Source organism: Arvicanthis niloticus, chromosome 21 (assembly GCF_011762505.2).
Source record: "Arvicanthis niloticus isolate mArvNil1 chromosome 21, mArvNil1.pat.X, whole genome shotgun sequence".
In the NCBI taxonomy this organism is placed as follows: domain Eukaryota; kingdom Metazoa; phylum Chordata; class Mammalia; order Rodentia; family Muridae; genus Arvicanthis; species Arvicanthis niloticus.
The window spans coordinates 48,765,720-48,783,342 of NC_047678.1; the positions used below are offsets into that span (position 1 = coordinate 48,765,720).

The following is a 17,623-nucleotide window of genomic DNA, read 5'->3' on the forward strand; positions in this document are numbered from 1 at the left end:
GCTGCTCCCTCGCCATGTCCTCCCGACACTCTCAAACCCTTTGCCCAAATAATCCTTCCTCCTCCCTTAGGTTGCTCCTATCGAGATACCATCACAGTGACAGACAGGAACAGAACCAAAGGGTGATGGCCACACTGTACATAAAGAAGCCCCTTGGGAAACAGCACTTCACAGTTAGCAAATGACAGACACAGTTTGAAATGGTGAGCTTCATTCTGGGTGACCAAACTGCTCATTTGTACTACTTTCTAGGGATTTGAAACTATAGAATAAATCAGAAAGGGGTCACATGGAGCTGACCCAGGTCATCCTCGAGGTAAATGTTTTAATGAATCTCTTCTGCCTGCTGGTACTACTAATAAAGCCAATTATCAACAGGAAATTCCAGATGTGGACAGAACAGCTGAATCAGACCCGGGGTAGCTATGTTTTTCTTCCTTTTACTTTTCAAACGCTCTGGAGTATTCTAAGACACTTACAACCACTACTCTATTTCTGTTTCTTAGTTCAAAGGAGAAAGGCAGACTCCTGTCAGGCACCTGCAGAGCTGCAGCTTCATTGGGGATTTTTCAGTTGTTCAGGACTCACACAAGAAATGTGACAGAAATTGTTTTTGCCACTCCCTATTGCATATTTCAGGGGTTTTAGCAGGCAAGTCCTTACAGCTCGCCACAGTCGGTTTCAGAGGTGTGTGGCATACATTTTTTTCTCTACTTCTCACAGGCCTTCAAAGTACTCACTCCCATTCTCCCCAGAGCTTTTGTGTGGAAGGCTTTGTTCAACACTTTTCAGATGCCCCACCCCCATACACACACGTACAAGGCAACCCTGACACATCTCAAGTTTCTTTTCCCAAATCTATTCTAATTACAATCAGATAAAACATGAGACCCACCCCTATCTGTTGCCATTGCTTCACAGAAGACACCACTGAGTAACTCCACATAGGATGGGGAAAACAGAGGGCTGCTCTTTAATTCAATAATCTATGTGAAAGAGAAGCAGGGGAAAAGCCAACTGAAAACTTCTTGACTGTGAGCTACTATGAAAACACTCACAGCACTGGTAAGATGATTTCTGAATACTAAGTGTGGCTCACACAAAGCATGTGCATCCTGATGTCTCACCAGTAATCAAAGATATCATCCCAGCTGTCAAAATGCACCCGTACACGGTCTTCCACAATGTCTGCAACGGTTGCCACACACATGAAGCAAGGGTTCCTCCTGTCCACAGCCTCCAGCTTCATCCCAACCTGAAACTCCTTTGGCACTGGACCATTCTAATACAGCAACAGAGTGGGGGAAAGGCACAGAATCAAGCAGGTCAAACCAGCAGGACTGAACTACTATGGGATTTCTATGTCATTTAAAAAACCAAGGTTGACACAATGTCAATTCTTACCTGACTGGACAGGGAACAACACAAAGGCTCCTACGCTTATACCAAGGACCAAGGACACAAGCTCCCCACTTGCTTTTCACATTACTTATATAAGGAGACTGTCTTTCCCTTATCAACTTCATTTTAATATGTTCAGTTCTTAGAGCAATGTGAGCTGATTATAAGACTCAATGTTTACTGAATATAGTTACATCAGATGATAAAAGGTATCCTCTACTCCCCATAGGGTAATGAAATTTGAAAATACCACTATTTGAAGTGATAAAGACTATGCTCTTTAGCATTTAAGAATTGTTTAATTTGGTAATGGGATTCAAAAATAGTGCTTTCTCAATATTTAAAGAGTGTATTATTTTATGAAAAATTATAGCTACAAGTACAAATTATTTTAATGCCTGTTTATTTCTAACAGAACATGTAGATTATGGCTAATGTAACTCTTCCTTTCACATGAAATAGCTATAATTAGCCAGACTTGTAGCTTTAAGATGCACACAATACCAGGGACTAGAAGAAGGTTTTGTCTGTCTATCTCTTTATTATCTACACAGAAGCCTGTTATTTTTTAAAAAAATTATCTTTCAGTAGATTTTATTTTTAAGGCAACAACATATTCTTGACAGATAAATTTATGGGAGATATATAATGAACACGTAACATTAATATCTAGACCAGGAAAGACAAACCTATAGAATTTCAGTAACAAGTGTACTAGGCACAGGACCCTCAGTGGGTAGGGCCTAGCCGGGACACCAGGCAAGGGAAAGAGAGGGTCCCTAGGGAGCAGAGTGCAGGCTAGATGTCACCCCTGCTTTGCTCTCCCAAAAGCCCACTCACTGCTGAGAGCAGAGAAGGGATGAGCACTTAAAATTCACTTTCCATTGAAGGTTCTCTGAGCTGCTTGAGATACAGAGTCTACTCTAGCTGAAGCCTGGCACAACATCCCTGAATTTGGTGAAGATGTTGTGAGGAGTCTATTCTAGCCACACATACACCCACACACAGCATCCCTGAATCTTCCAAAATGCTTCTTTTGTGTCATTGTACTTAGATCTATCTGTGATGTGCATGTGACAGTCTGTCTTGAGTATCTACTAGCTTCCAAACACCAAAATTAAGCTTAGAAAACTAACTTGCTGCAAGCAAAAAGTAAAAAAAAAAAAAAAAAAAAAAAAAAAAAAAACATAAGAGACATTTTAATAATAAAATTTAAATAATTTTAGAGGGCTTAATTTAAATTAATTTTTCTGAAGTATTTAATTGTAATGCTGAAGGCAAAAAAGAAAAACCTAAAAAAATTTAAAAAGCTATTTGCCCAGGGAAGTATATATAATAAATTAAGTTAGGAAAGGTAAAGGCAATTAAGACATTTCATAATTTATTTGAATTATAATATAACAGACAGTAATATATTTTTAAAGGAATTGAAGCTCAATTGAAAATAGGATTTATACAAAGGAAGAGGATACTCACAGAACTTCTGTTTCTGAATAATTTCTTAGGAGCATTTTGCAATCTACAGGCCTTCAAGTAATCCATCCAAACAAATTTATCTTTTCTATAATCTAAAAGAGTATACACTAGTCAAAAATACCCACAAGATATCATCACATATATTTTAATATATTATTATTTCTACTTTTAATCTGCTGCTATATATTCAGTAAGTTCTTAGCTTATCACAAAAGATTTATATTAAAATCTCCAAATTGTTTTAATGTTGTTTAAATGACTTAAATTCAAAGTCGCCGAGTGTAATTTCCATAATACATGTCAGTCTCCACAGATGTCTAATATCTACTTATTAACTTACTTGGATTATAACAAACCATAAAGCAAATTTCAAGGAATTTAAGCTCAAGGGGGAAGATATTTAGATGAAGAGGATACTCACATAAATGGTTTCTGAATAATTCTTAGGAGCATTTTGAAATCTACAGGCCTTCATCTTACCTTTCATTAAGGCTTTTTAAGGACAGGGGAAAGGGTGAGACAAGAGTCCCCAAGTGGTTGCCATTCATTAGGAAGCCATGTCACAAAGACCATGAGAGGTCCTGATGCCACTGTAATTGGGATGGCCAGGTGCTCTGGAGAAATTAGGAACTCATCTATAACCCAAAGGCCACTTGGGATACAATACCCAGCACTGTCAAAAATCCAAAGGCCATTTGGCAGGTCCAATTTTCTGTTCCTAATCTTATAAATTACCCAGGAAAAATCTTATCTTTCCAGATTGACTAGGTTAGGGCATCAGTACTAGAGGCTATTGGAATGTCGCAGTTTCAGAGTCTAATTAACTTATCTTGAGCTAGTTCTGATGCTCAGGGACAGCCATTCCTTGCTCTCTTCTGCATCAGAAGTAACACCCATTGACTAATAGATCAAAACCTTTGGAATCTATTATCTCTGACAGTTACTAGCTTCCACAAACCTGAAAGCTAAGAACAACATCAGATAGCATGTTGGGCTTAGAGAAAAGCTGCCCACATATTGAGGCAACTGCCTCTGATATACTCAACAATGCATTTTAAGCTTGCCTTGATTTTATGACTTTCTTTGTTCTGTAAAATTATTTTTTAAAAAACTTCATGAAACTGTTTTCATGTTGAAACATGGTCTTTGGACCAACCTACATCTGTGTTCCTGGGCTATGTTCACTCAAAATGGCTCAAAATAAACTATCTTTTATCCCCTTTAAGACAGAGGTTCTCAACCTTCCTGATGCTGTGACCCTGAATTACAGTCCCTCATGTTGTGGTGACTCCCAATTATAAGATTATTTTTGTTTTTTACTACATAACTGTAATTTTGCTTGTGTTGTGAATCATAATGTAAATACCTGACATGTAGGATATCTGATATGCAACCATCAAAGGGGTCTCTCTACCCACAGGCTGATAACCTCTGTTTTAAGGTGAGAACTGTGATTTCTAGATTGATATCTAAAGTGGCCCCTAGTTACACAGGATCAATATTTTCATATTGAATTTATGAGCCCAAATCTTTGTAGAGTTCAAGATTACATTCATACATTAAGCTTTACTTGTTCCACCATTGTTCTATAGTAGTCTCCTCAAGGTTGCTTTCTGGCCTAATACCCTTCCATTCTAGGACATCAACTCTGGCCTCTGTTCTTATATGGGGGACCCAAGGTAATTTCTCATTTTGTTCATGTGCCTGGGATCCTGTGACTTCAGAGAACCTATGTCTACAATAGCATCTGAAAGAGTATCCCTGGGACCTTACTCAAACATTCTCTCCTCTGAAGGGCATCCCCATAGAGGCTGAGGCCTTGTGATTTCTGTTGTTCAATACTCATTAAAAGCACATGCTACGGATTTCATAATGCCTATTGGATGAATGATGCTACTGTCTGTCACCAGCTCAATGAACTCCAGACTGCCTTCAGCGCCAGGTAGATGCCAAGGAACACCTGAAGGATGGGGAGAAGGCACACGAAACCCAAGATGTGCCAGTTATTCAGCAACCTAATGCCCAAGCAGAAAACTATGTGCAACAATTGGTTGTACAAAGAAACTGGAACAAGGCATCTCACAACCAAAAAGGACCAGCCTTAACTGGCTGGCTTGGGTATCTCACAGGAAACAAAAAACAGACACAAAACTATTTCCCATCAAAAGAAAACTTATTATGGCATTTTATAGTCTCATTCTTTCCATTATTTCCAAATTTGTAGCAAATTTAGAATAAATCAAGTTTCTTCCCTGTGTAGTACCATTGATAGAGCATGATATTTCATTTCAACCACAATTTCTTGCTATAAAGATTAATACACTTTACATATGGTCAGGTGCTCCCAAACGATAATATTTTTCACCATAAATTCCTAACCAGAATATTTGACTTAGAGAGACATACAGACTTTTCTGTTACACTCATCTCTAAGGCATTGTCATGGCCTTAGCCTCTTTGTAGATAAAACTTTCATTTGGAAAATCAATTCACACCATGTTCCCCTGTTAGAATTTCCTGAAATGGTGTTAAAATAAAGCTCGAATAACAAGTGCCCCTCCTTGCAGCTGACAAATGTGCCCTGGCTTACCCCGAGGGATATGAAGTTCGTGCTTGGTCTTTTGACACCATCCCACTGGGTGAATGTCCGGGGAACCAGCGTTGGTCCAAAAATCATAACAGCTTAAATAACCATCAAAATGCAGTCTCAGCCTGTAACCACACACCTGAAACAGGAAGTTCACAGTTGTTCATTAAGTGTCACGGATTTGAAAGGGCTCAAAACTGAGAAACCACAGGTGGTGGCGCACTCCTTTAATCCCAGCACTTGGGAGGCAGAGGCAGGTGGATTTCTGTGTTTGAGGCCAGCGCCTGGTCTACAGAGTGAGTTCAGGACAGCCAGAGCTATATAGAGAAAGTATGTCTCAAAAAAAAAAAAAAGAAAAAAAAAAGAAAGAAAGAAAGAAAGAAAGAAAGAGAAGAAAAACTGAGAAAACATTCAAATGTGTATACGATGCCATCATCAGAAACCAACCCATGTATCCATCCAAACATTTTCATCAGAGGACAAATGCATATGTAATATGATATATAATTAAATCACAATGATGATGAACAGCTATCTAGAACTTTCTGCAAGATATATATATATAGATGATATAGATATAGATAAGATAGATATAGATAGATATAGATATAGATTAGATATAGATATAGGTATAGATAGATATCGATATCCTTTAGACTGATCTCGGAATCTGGAATCACATCAAATGTTTCTAACTGACTATTAATTCAGTGCCTGCCAAATGCCTTTATTTTAGCAAACATATCTTGTGCTGATGGGCTTATTTTCTACCTCAAGCGAGTAGAGGCTGAGACAAGGAACATTGTTAATACATGAGCCCAGCATATTTAACACAGAAAATAACTAAAGCCTGAGAAATACATCTCCTAGACATTCTGTACAAGCCTAAGATCAATTGTCATGACATAGAACGTGTAAATGTATCTTCTAAGGTCAATGCTTCTATTGATTTAATAATGTGTTAGATAAATGTTACAATTTAAAATGTATTTGTTTTCATCAGTGGCAGTTCTCTGTATATAATTTTCACAAAGTAAGTGTATTTATATGAATGCTTTTTTCATAGACAGGAATTTATATATAGTTCTTATGGTTCACCTAAAATATGAATAATTATGTAACACTTGAAAACAACACTCTGGGATCCTTGGCTTATTACTAACTTTAGGTAAAATCTACTTTTCAGTTAACTCAAGGATGTATACTAGTTGATGAAAACTTTCTAGAAAATTCATCTTAAGAACAAAATTATAAAGAAACATATTTTTATACATTATTGACTAAAATAATAGACTGGGACTCATTTATGACAGAAAGTACTGAAATCTGTTGTTTTCTATAAAATATGCACCATGTAATTGGCCCCAGGCAGCACCAGCCTCTCTTACCTCAGCTATAGAAAGCACACAGAACACAGACGGACGTCGGGCATCAATGCCTTCCAATCTCATTCCAACCTGAAAGCCATTTTCATGCTCCGGAAAGGATTGATCCTACAAAATTTCATGATACAATATCATCCACTGAGAGTTCTCCACAATTTAATATAGAGCATTTTATGTGGAATCTAAAAATAAACAGTATTCATAAATGCAGAATAGAAAGGTAGCTATTAGAAGCTGGGAGGGGGATGGGGGGGGAAAGAAGATGCTACTCAAAGCTACAAGGCTGTAGTTAAACAGTAAGAATGAATGGTAAGTTTTTAAGGTAATAAAAATATCCATAATGTAGAACACACACAGACACACACACACGGACGTTTGTGTGTGTCTCTGTGTGTGTCTGTATGTGCATACATACATACATACATATCTTGTTACCATGGTATAACTAATAATTAAATATGATTATGATTTGTCAAAAGTGAGGTGACAGAAACTTATGAAAGAAATTTATCATGTAGTTTGGAAGCTGAATTTTTAAAGCACAACATTTATAATAATTCTTTCATAACTTTATTTATGCATATAATGCATTCCTCCCGAATTCATTCAAAATATACCTCCCACCTCATCCTAACTTCATACCCCCTCATTTCTCTCTTTCTATCTCTTTTTCTCTCTTTCAATGTCCTGCCACACACAATGTAGCAGGACTGCCTTTCCCTTTAAGACAGTAGCTAAAGTGAGGCAGAGACCAAGCCAGGGTGCACAATGGTAGCAGGGACTGGAACTCAGAAGAGTGTCGTCCTAGAGCAGAACCTGCTACATCTCTGTAATCATGCAGTTCTGTTGCCCTACCCTGTTGTGGGCCACAGGAAACACATGAAAGCTGCAGGCACATCAGCCTAGCAAGCTGACCTCTGCATGACATCAAGTCAGTCTTACTACTAGAAATCCCATCTTAAAGGAATTCAGGTTTCCTTCTGCCTTCTACTAGTGAGCAGAGAAATATTTCCAGTTGTTTGCAGTGTCAAACAATTCCCACTGATCTAACTGTATGCTATAAACAAGAAACTAGTGGTGACTCTCTCCAGCCACAGTGATTCATAGGGGATGTGGTCCAACAAGACATGAAAAGAAGGAGACACTAGTGGAAAGAGAACATCCACTCCCACAGGTGTAACCATTACAACAGAGACAATACTTAAGTATTTTAGAGTAGTATTTCTTTTGTTCTACATTTGCTGATGTACAAGTGTATATGCAGGTATATGTGCGTATGTGTGTATGAGTATATACATGTGTGCATCTTGGTGTGAGGTGTCTGTGTAATATGGTATCTATGTATGTATGTGTCTGTGTCACTGTGTGTATATGTCTTTGTGTCTGTTTGTCTGTGTTTGTGTGTGTCTCTTTGTGTGTGTGTGTGTGTGTGGTGTTTATGTCTATGTGCTGTGTGTATGTCTATGTGCGTGGTGTCTGTGTCTGTTTGTGGTGTATGTGTGTTATCTGTGCCAGTTTAGTGTATGTGTGTTGTGTGTGTCTGTGTGTATGCTGTCTATGTTTGTGTGGTATGTGTGTGTGTTATCTGTGTTTGTGGTGTGTATGTGTGTCTGAGTGTGGTGTTTGTCTATATGGTATATGTGTATGAGTATATCTATGTGTTTGTGTTTCTTTGTGAGGTATCTTTGAATGTGTGATATGTGTGTGTGGTCTCTGTGATATGTGATGTGTGTGTGTGTGTGTGTGTGTGTGTGTGTGGTGTCTGTGTCTTTGGTGTATGTGTGTGTCTGTGTGTGTTTCTGCGTGTGGTGTCTGTGTGGTATGTGTGTATGTGTCTGTGTGGTGTCTGTGGTGTGTGTGTGTGTGTGTCTTTCTGTCTCTGTGTGTGTGTGTGTGTGTGTGTGTCTGCGTCTGCGTCTGCGTCTGTGTCTGTGTGTAGTGTCCGAGTCTCTTCTCTCAGACCTTTCTTTTTGATTTCCTGGCTGGAGGTTTGTGCAATTTGCTCCCATTTTGGTTTTTCCTGTCCCCTCTTCTCAACATGCTCGTTTATAGCCACACCCATTGTTGGTGCCATTTTCTTCTCTCTTGTTTACTCGTATTTTTTTTTTTTTTTTTTAGAAATCATCTTTTAAAACATTTTGCTGTATGTTGATTCGTGCCCGACCTCTGCTGCAGTCGTTCTAGGAGCTGCACATGGTATAATAGGCGCTGGGTTTTATTTTATTTCTGAATTGAGTTCACTGTTAGTTGCTTCTCTTACCTTTTATCCACGTCTTAACCAGTGCTCAGTATCTGTGTTGATGCTCTGCCGCTCAGAGTGGGGAGGGGGACGATATTCTCAACCTAGCTTAGAGTAAGCAAGTATCGCTCAATACTATCGCCTCAACTCAAAGTTCAAATGATACTATAACTCAAAAAAAAAGGGCAGAGATTTAAAAACCTCAAGTCAAAAACCAATATCCAAGAAGGCTGCTTATGACGGGCCTGAAGACCTACTCTGTAGCAGGATACTTATTCTGCTACATTGTATTCACAGTGGAGTTTGGTGTTTAGGCAGTAGAAGAGGAGGTGGAGCTAGGAGAGAAAGAGAGGAAGGGGAGGGGAGAAAAGAGGAAGGGGAGGAGAAGAAGGAGGCTAGCAACCATAGAGAACCACAGATGGGTCAAAAGCTGTTCTGGGTAGCAACTTCTATCAAAAGGTTAGATATTGGGTAACAACTCTAATTGTGTGGGCACCTTTTTGATTGAGCATTTATAAATATATAAATCTTTTAGATAATCATTAAGCTTTAAGAGTCTCATTTCTACTGGGTACTTCAAGGATGGCAGATATTGCCTGGGGTTCAGCCAAGCTTTGTGGATACAGTGTGGGGCATTGCCAGAGCCATCCCCCATGCTGGCATCTCGTGGGTGCCAGGGCCTGCACATCTAGCTAGCCAGAGCCACTGTCAGAGCCAAGGAACAGCGGGAGCATGATGGCTGCCCGGGAACAAGCTGGACCAGGCACAGTTTTCTAAATATCACCCCTACACTATTCAGCTACAGCAGAGATAAAAATAAAAGGGCTGTGAACACTGCATTGATAACGGGCCACACTATGTGTTATGTTGCCCTAGACCATTTCAGACTCTACACTGATTAATAAGTCTAGGAATGATTGTAGATGGTGTACCCTACAAATGGAACCATGTACAATTGTCCTGATTGTTCCAGGCTTCAAAAAAAAAAAAAAAAAAATCGGGAACTTTGTGTTCTGATACATTATTCACTGTCAGCAGACACTAACCCCACCACCAAAGAAGTCAAATGGAAACCTCACCAAAGAATCCAGTTGGAAATATATTCAACTCCTTACTACAATCTGATATTCCTGATTACACTGCCAAAAAGAAAGAGAGAGAGAGAGAGAGAGAGAGAGAGAGAGAGAGAGAGAGAGAGATAAATAAAAAGAAAGAAAGAAATTAAAAAATCATGGCAGAAAATATATTCAGTGACACAATACCAGCAAACTTCCCCCATTTTGGATAAATATATGGATGCCTAGGTATAAGGATTGTTTATAAACCCAGGCAGTTGACCATAAAAGATCCCTTTCACTATATATTTTAGATAAAATGTCAACAGTAAAGAACTAAGAAAAAATACTGAAACTTCAGGAGAAAGTGCCAAATGGCTTCTCAAAGTGAAGAACATCTGAATAATAAAAAATGTGTCCACAGAACCTTTGGCGCCTAGTGATTGTAGGTGTCAATTACATATTTAGATTATACTATGCAGATGTCAGTTAAATATCCTGATCATAATATCCAGGACAATTACCCTTCATACTGCAAGCAAGGGAAGGTCAGTACAAGCTGAAGAGATTCATGACCAATGTGGCATTGCAGAAGAAACCTAAAGGCACATTCAACCCAACATAGCAAGGTAAACACAAGACCAAGGATGAAGAAATTAATAAGTTTTCCTAGAACACTGAACAAGCAAATTATAATTAATCAGGAAGTCACTAAGTATCAGTTTTTAATGTTCCAAGAACTAGCACATTCCTCTCTGTTTTTTTTTTTTTTTCGGGGGGGGGGGGGGCAGTGTTGAGACAGGGTTTCTCTGTGTAGCCTTGGCTGTCCTGGAACTCACTCTGTAGACCAGGCTGGCCTCAAACTCAGAAATCTGCCTGCCTTTGCCTCCCAAGTACTGGGATTAAAGGCGTGTGCCACCACCACCCGGCTCATTCCTCTCTGTTATAGCAATGGATTTAAATGGCCCTAATTTGCCAAATAAAAGAGCTAGATTGGACAATGGAATTAGAACTAAATATTCTATTTCCAACCAGTAAGAAATGCACTGCTCTCTTTGGAGTTACTCCAGTTGTGGTGAGACAGCCACTAGACAAGAATTGCCTCTTTCCATCTACAGACAAATTACTGTCCAGAAAAGGACACACTTGCAGAATAGTCGACTGATTATATCTGCCTAGACAGAGTAATCAGCCCTTAATAATTCTGCAGCACTAAGGTCTGTCAGTTGATCCTGGACCAGAAGGCGGAAAAACAGATGCTCCAACATTTTGTAGTATAGGGAGTGTCCAGGTGTTCAGAGGTCTCTATAAATTGGCTAAGTTTTAGAAGCTATGCTTTGTGCTTCCCACAATTTCAGTTAACTCAGTCATTCTGGATTTCTGATGGGGTTGAAAACTTATAGTCTCATAGCCAATCCTTGCTATTTACTTTGAGAGAAAAGATTTGAGAGAATGGTTTTCAGCTGACATTAATTCTAAAGCCAAGGAAAAAGCCAGGTTCAGAACTAAGTGTTTTAGTTAGGAGAGATGACAGAGGTTCTTGTAGTCAACAAAATGATGGACTGGGTATTAGGACTATCTTGTACCTCACTGGTAAAAAATGGCATAATTATGCTTTAATTGTATTTTGAGAGAAAAGTTTATTTTAACAGGAAGGGTGACATGTAGGAGGAGCTAAGGTAGGAGGAGTACTGAGAGGAAGAGAAGAAGTAAGGAGAGGAGGAGAAGAAGTAAGGAGAGGAGGAGAAGAAGTAAGGAGAGGAGAAGAAGGAGACGAGAAGCTAGGTGATGAGAGAGAGAAAGAGGGGGGAGACAGGGAGGCAGATGTTCATGTGTCTCCACCAGTCAAAGATAGTTGATATATCTAGGTGGGTATTGGGTTACACTTCTGATTGAGCATTACCAAACTTATAAAGCCTTTGATTAACATTTTTTAAAAGTGTATAAAAGCAAAAAAGAAAAGGGGGCATGGGATAGGGGTTTTCTGGGAGGGGGGATGGGGAAAGGGAACGGCATCTGAAATGTAAATAAAATATCCAATAAAAAATATTAAAACAAAACAAAAAAAAAAGAAATGCACTGCTCCATTAAGTACTGTCTGAAAATAAAAAGTTGAAAAACAGTATTCCAAATGAAAGAAACTTGGGTAAAACAGGTGCAGCTACTTATACTCACCTTGTAAAGCAGATTTCAAGTGATAAAACCAATGAAAGTTGATACAAGTTGATAAAAGGAACAACACACCCAGAAGACAAGTGTATATTGAATATCTGTACACTGAATTTCATAAGACAAACCCTAAGAGAAACCAGGAACACAGAAGCCCTAATACAAGCGCAGAGAGTGTTTTCAGCACCCTGCACTCACCAAACTGTCTTGAAGCTCCAAGAAATTAATAATCATTTCACACTAAACTGTACTATAGTTGAAATGAATTCAACAGACATCTACACAATGTCCTACCCAAAACTGCAGTATATGCATTCCTTTCAGCTGCTCAGAGAACTTTCTCCAAAATAGAATATATCTTAGGCAAAAAGCCAAGTCATTACAAAAGAAAAAAAAAAAGAAAGAAAAGAATCAAAACAATTGCTCAAAGCTCGTTAGATCATAAAGAAATGAAATAAAAAATCAAAGGCAAGGTAAAGGACAGAGAGTTGACAAAAATCTGAGACTGAGCAATGACCTTGCAATGATTACTGATTCACTGAAGAAATCAGGGAAATGGCAATGTCCTGGGATCCAACGAGGAGGAAACATGAGAATCCATGAGATGTAGCAAGGGAATTAAAAAGGGCATTTATAGCCACAAGAGATCTCAAATAATTAACACGATGATGCATCATGGGAGCTTAGACAGTAAAGAGAGAAAGAAGGAGAGACGAAGACAAACCACGGACCAGTAGAAGGGGAAAGGAAATAATAAACATCAGAGCAGAAATTAACGAGACAGACTCTAAAAGAATGATTTACAGGATCAGTGAACTATTTTTGAGGAGACTAGCAACACTGAGAAACTCTTAGCCAAACTGCCCCAAGGAGAGAGGTGTATTAATAGAATTATAGCAAAAAAAAAAAAAAGAGATTACAACAGATATCATTGAAATCTAGAGGACTGAGGACTACGTTGAAAAAATGTACACTTTAATATGTTTGAACAAAATAAATAAATGGATATATTTCTAGATACTTATAACCTACTAAGATAGAATTTGTATATTTTAGAAAAACTAAAAGATCAGTAGCACGTACTAAGATCGATTTTTTTTTTTTTAATTTAGGGTGGTACAGATCCACTGTGGCACATTTTATCAAACTTTTCAGGAACAGAAACCAGCGCTCCTCTAACCAGTCCATAGAATAGAAAAGTGAGGAACACTTGCAGACTCACTTTACAAAGTCAGGGTTGCCTTAATCTAATACTAAACGCAAGTGCAACAAAAGTGTAGAGAAGCATCCTTAATGAACAGAAGTTGAAAAGCAGTCAATGCCTGGATATGGTCTGCATACTTCCATTCCTCGAGCAAGGGGGTTAGAGGCAGGAGGGCTGTGAGTTCAGGGGCCATCCTGGGCTACATGGCAGGATGCTGAGGCAGCAAAGCAATAAAACAAAGATGCAAAATGAAACGAACGAATTCGTTAATACATAATGACCAAGTGAGTTTCCTGGCAGGGATACAAAGATGACTCAGTGCATGCAAAGAAACAGAAACAAACAAACAAACTGAAAAACAAAATAATAAAAATACAAATAAAGCAAAAAACACAAACAAACAAACAGACACTGTAGCACATAAGCAGACTCATGGGCAAAGAGCACACAATTGTTCCAATACAGACAGTAAATGTTTTGACGAAATCAACATCTAAGAAAAATCCTGAAGGAACTGGAAGCACCCACCCATACTTCTGTTGCCATAAATGTCACCATGCTTTGCACTATTGAAGGACTGAGACCAGGGGCCAAAATAAAAATTTCCTCCCAGAAGATGTTTTTCTAGAAGGTGTTTGGTCACCGTGATAGAAAAATTACTAACACAGTAGACAGGAGAGAAAAGCTAGTACCAAGAGTGGGGTCACTGGTGTGACTTTACCTGACTGTGGGACTCCTGGGCCTTCAGGAAAGTTTGGGGAGGAATGTGTCCAAGATGTGCAACTGATTAAATCCTAGGACTTTTTAAACAGCTTTCGAAGATTGAGAAGGTTGATATAAATTGTCAACTTGACAGACTCTAGAGTCACCTGAGGGATGGACATCTGTACATAGCTGTGGGTATTGGCCTGATTATGTAAACTGATGTGGGAAGTTCCAACCACTGAAGGTAGTACAATTTCCTGCTTGGGATCCTGCAACTGTTGTTCAGGATATTTGATCACACTGTGAACCCCAAGATTGTGATATTTACTGCAGAAACCTGTTTCTAGCTGTGGTGTGTCTCAGCCCTAGCAGGTATCTTTAATCCAAGAATTTTCTGTTAATTGCAAACAGGATTAAAGTCAACCATAGTTCAAGAGGCAGAGCAAACAACCAGTTGACAGGGAGTGGACACAGAAAAAAAAAAAAAAAAAAAAAAAAAAAAAAACCCCATTAGGGTGAGAGGAAGTCAGGAGGAGGGATAGAGAGACATACAGGAAGTAGAAGGGAGGGACATTCAGTTTCAGAGGTTTTTGGATCAGTGTGGAGAAGAACCTCCTTTTCCTTTTAGGATGTCAGCTGAGGAGGAAGGTTAGCTGGGTGCTTTCTCTGCCTCTCAGAGCTAGCAGGTGCTCACACCAGCATCAGGCTCCGGAAACTTCATTGGTAAAATTGTATGATTGAGATTGTGTTAAAAACAACAAACTGTGAGTGGAGAGTGTGAGCTAAGCACAGGCATGCATTGCTCTCTTTTGTCTAATTGCAGATTCCATGTCACCAGCTGTGTCTATCCCCCTACTGTCCTAACTTCCTCATCAGGATAAACTGTAACCCTGTGAGTCAAAATAAATCACCCCATCCTTAAAGCACCTTCACCCTGCAAAAGAACATCACCTGAGACAACAGATGGTTTTGGTGAGGTTTCAGAAGATGAGAACCCAGCAGAAATGTGAGTCGTTAAGGCTGTGCTCATGAGGTTTCGGATGGATCAGAAGAAGGGCTCTCAGCGGATTGACCTAGAGGCCATTGGGAGGTGGGAGTGGGTGGGTGGGTGGAGGCACATCCTCATAGAAGCAGGAGAAGGGGGGATGGGATAAGGAATTTCTGGGGGGGTGGGTAAATGTGGAAAAGGGGATCACATCTGAAATGCAAATAAAATATCCAATGAAAAAGAAGATGAGGAAGAGGAGGAGGAGGAGGAGGAGGAGGAAGAGGAGGAGGAGGAGGAGGAGGAGGAGGAGGAGGAGGAGGAAAAAACAACTAGAGGCCATTGAAGATATTCTGGCAAAGAATTGGGATATATTTTACCCATGTCCTGGAATATAAGTGGGGCTGAATTTAAATGCAATTGACTAATTGGTTTTTTTCTGAGTAGGTTATCTCCAACCAGCATAGCATTCAGACAGTGAGAATTAGTAAAGAAAATCAAATGATTTGAGATACATGGAAATATCTGTATATTTGAATATGCAGATTAAGACAAAGCAGTTGTAAGTGTTGGAGAGATTAGTGCAGTCAAAGAGAAGCTGTGCCCTGGGGAGGTAGGAAAGGTGCCTTGGAAAAATCATATGTATTTAAGGCTCTAAGTAATAGAACAGAAAACTTGTTTGAAAAGATGTCCTTTAGAATGTAAGTATCTGCAGGAATGCCCTGCTCAAGCAGGGCCACATAAGAGTGCTTTCAGCTGGTTTAATCTTACAGGTGTCTAAGGCTGGGTAGCCACAGTTCCTGTAGCCATGGAGCAAGGAGCCCCAACAGCTGCTCAGCATGGCATCAAAAATGGGTGTGTGTGTGGGACAGATTTTGCAAGCATGCCAAGTGAAAGAATGAGGGGGTTATCAAGGCTTGTACTGAGATAATCAAGGACTGATTGGGAGAGTAAGAGAGGTGCAGGTTCATGCATGAAACCTTAAGAGCAATGTTCAGAGCCATAGTTGCAATGGAAACCTCAAGATGTCAGAGATGCCCAGAACACATCATGCCTGGCAAGGGAAGCTATGGTGCCAAGTAGAGACAGCTTAACAGAAAGGCCACGTGAGCTTCAGGTGGCCATATGGGTAGGGCCACCATAGCCACCTAGAGCTGAAATAATGCCATACCGTCACATCCCCCAGATGCCCTCAGAGAAAAGATTTAGTGTTGGTCTGACCCTACATCACACTTTTCCTGTTTCCTTCCTTGTGGTATAGAAACATTTCCTTTCTGCCACTGAAAATATAAACTCTCCTTTTAATTTCATAAGGGCTCACAATTAATATTTGGCAGTATGTATCAGAAAAGACTCAATGTGGAACTGTGGAACACTGTGAGGAGCCTCTTGCTGTTGGACTAATGTACGCTAAATTATAAGATAGCTAAAGGCCTTTGGAAGCCAGACCAGAATGTTATGATTTGAATCTGCATAAACTCCTGTTTGAATGCGTATTCCCTAGATGGTGGCACTTTTTGAAGAAACCAAAATCTTTAAGAATATGAGACTGGCTGATTAGTAAGAAGTGGGTCCCTGATGGCCATAAACAGACCTTGGTTCCAGCCCTACACTCTGTCTTTTCTAGCCTGCCACAACAAACAGGTCTTTCCCATCATCTCCCACTTCCGTGAGCTCCACCATACCTTCTGCAGCATAGGATTGAGACCCTCCAAAATCACTAGCCAAAATAAAACTTGGTCACAATCGTGTGAAAGCAACTGATACAAAACTGAATAAAATTAAAGAGATATAAACAGGAAATTGAATTGTAACCAAAAATGTGTTAGACCAATGTCAGCTTCCTTAACCAATAGTTCTGGGAAGAGTGGCTATCAAAGAGGAGGGGAGCCAAAAGACTACATGCCCACATGTGGAAGACTGAAACTAGATATGCGGTCAATTCATGTATAAAAGTCAGCTCACAATGGATTGGATCCTAAAAGATCCCTGCTACCGAAATGGAAAATGTTTACAGCAGATTTCATTCATTATTTCATTATTGCTTTTCTAAGTCATCCTCAGGCTCTTTCAGATCATGTCTGGCTTTGGGCAGCCAGAGTGTTACTAGACAATTCAATCTTCTTTGTAGAGAAGCACACATCTTGGACAATGGTTACTGGGCTCTAGGTCTGTTATTCCCCAGGGTGTGCTTGAAGCAGTTTTACCGACTTATCTGTGTTTAACATCTAAGTGCCAATTTTCAGATGTAAATTTGTTCCTTTTAGAAGAATTTCGTTTGGAAAGAAACTCCAAAGAAAAAGGAGAGTGCAGAGCACCTTTCAAGGCTGTCATCTGTGGCATCTTGTGGCCCTGGCCATCATCTCAGACGTCCTGTAGCCGCTCACCTGCTGCCCATTTGTTCCCCCCCCCCAGCC

At 39.6% G+C, this 17,623-nt stretch overlaps 1 protein-coding gene across 1 annotated transcript in view; it reads right to left on the minus strand.

Moving 5' to 3' along the window:
- Window positions 1-17,623, minus strand: part of L3mbtl4 (L3MBTL histone methyl-lysine binding protein 4) — a 373,346-nt gene that overhangs the window by 285,299 nt on the left and 70,424 nt on the right. The window contains exons 4-7 of the mRNA XM_034483726.2: window positions 6,853-6,957; window positions 5,468-5,603; window positions 2,878-2,969; window positions 1,128-1,282 (exon numbers count right to left, since the gene is read on the minus strand). Of these exons, the coding sequence (XP_034339617.2) occupies window positions 1,128-1,282; window positions 2,878-2,969; window positions 5,468-5,603; window positions 6,853-6,957 (488 nt within the window). The remainder of the gene's footprint in view (window positions 1-1,127; window positions 1,283-2,877; window positions 2,970-5,467; window positions 5,604-6,852; window positions 6,958-17,623) is intronic.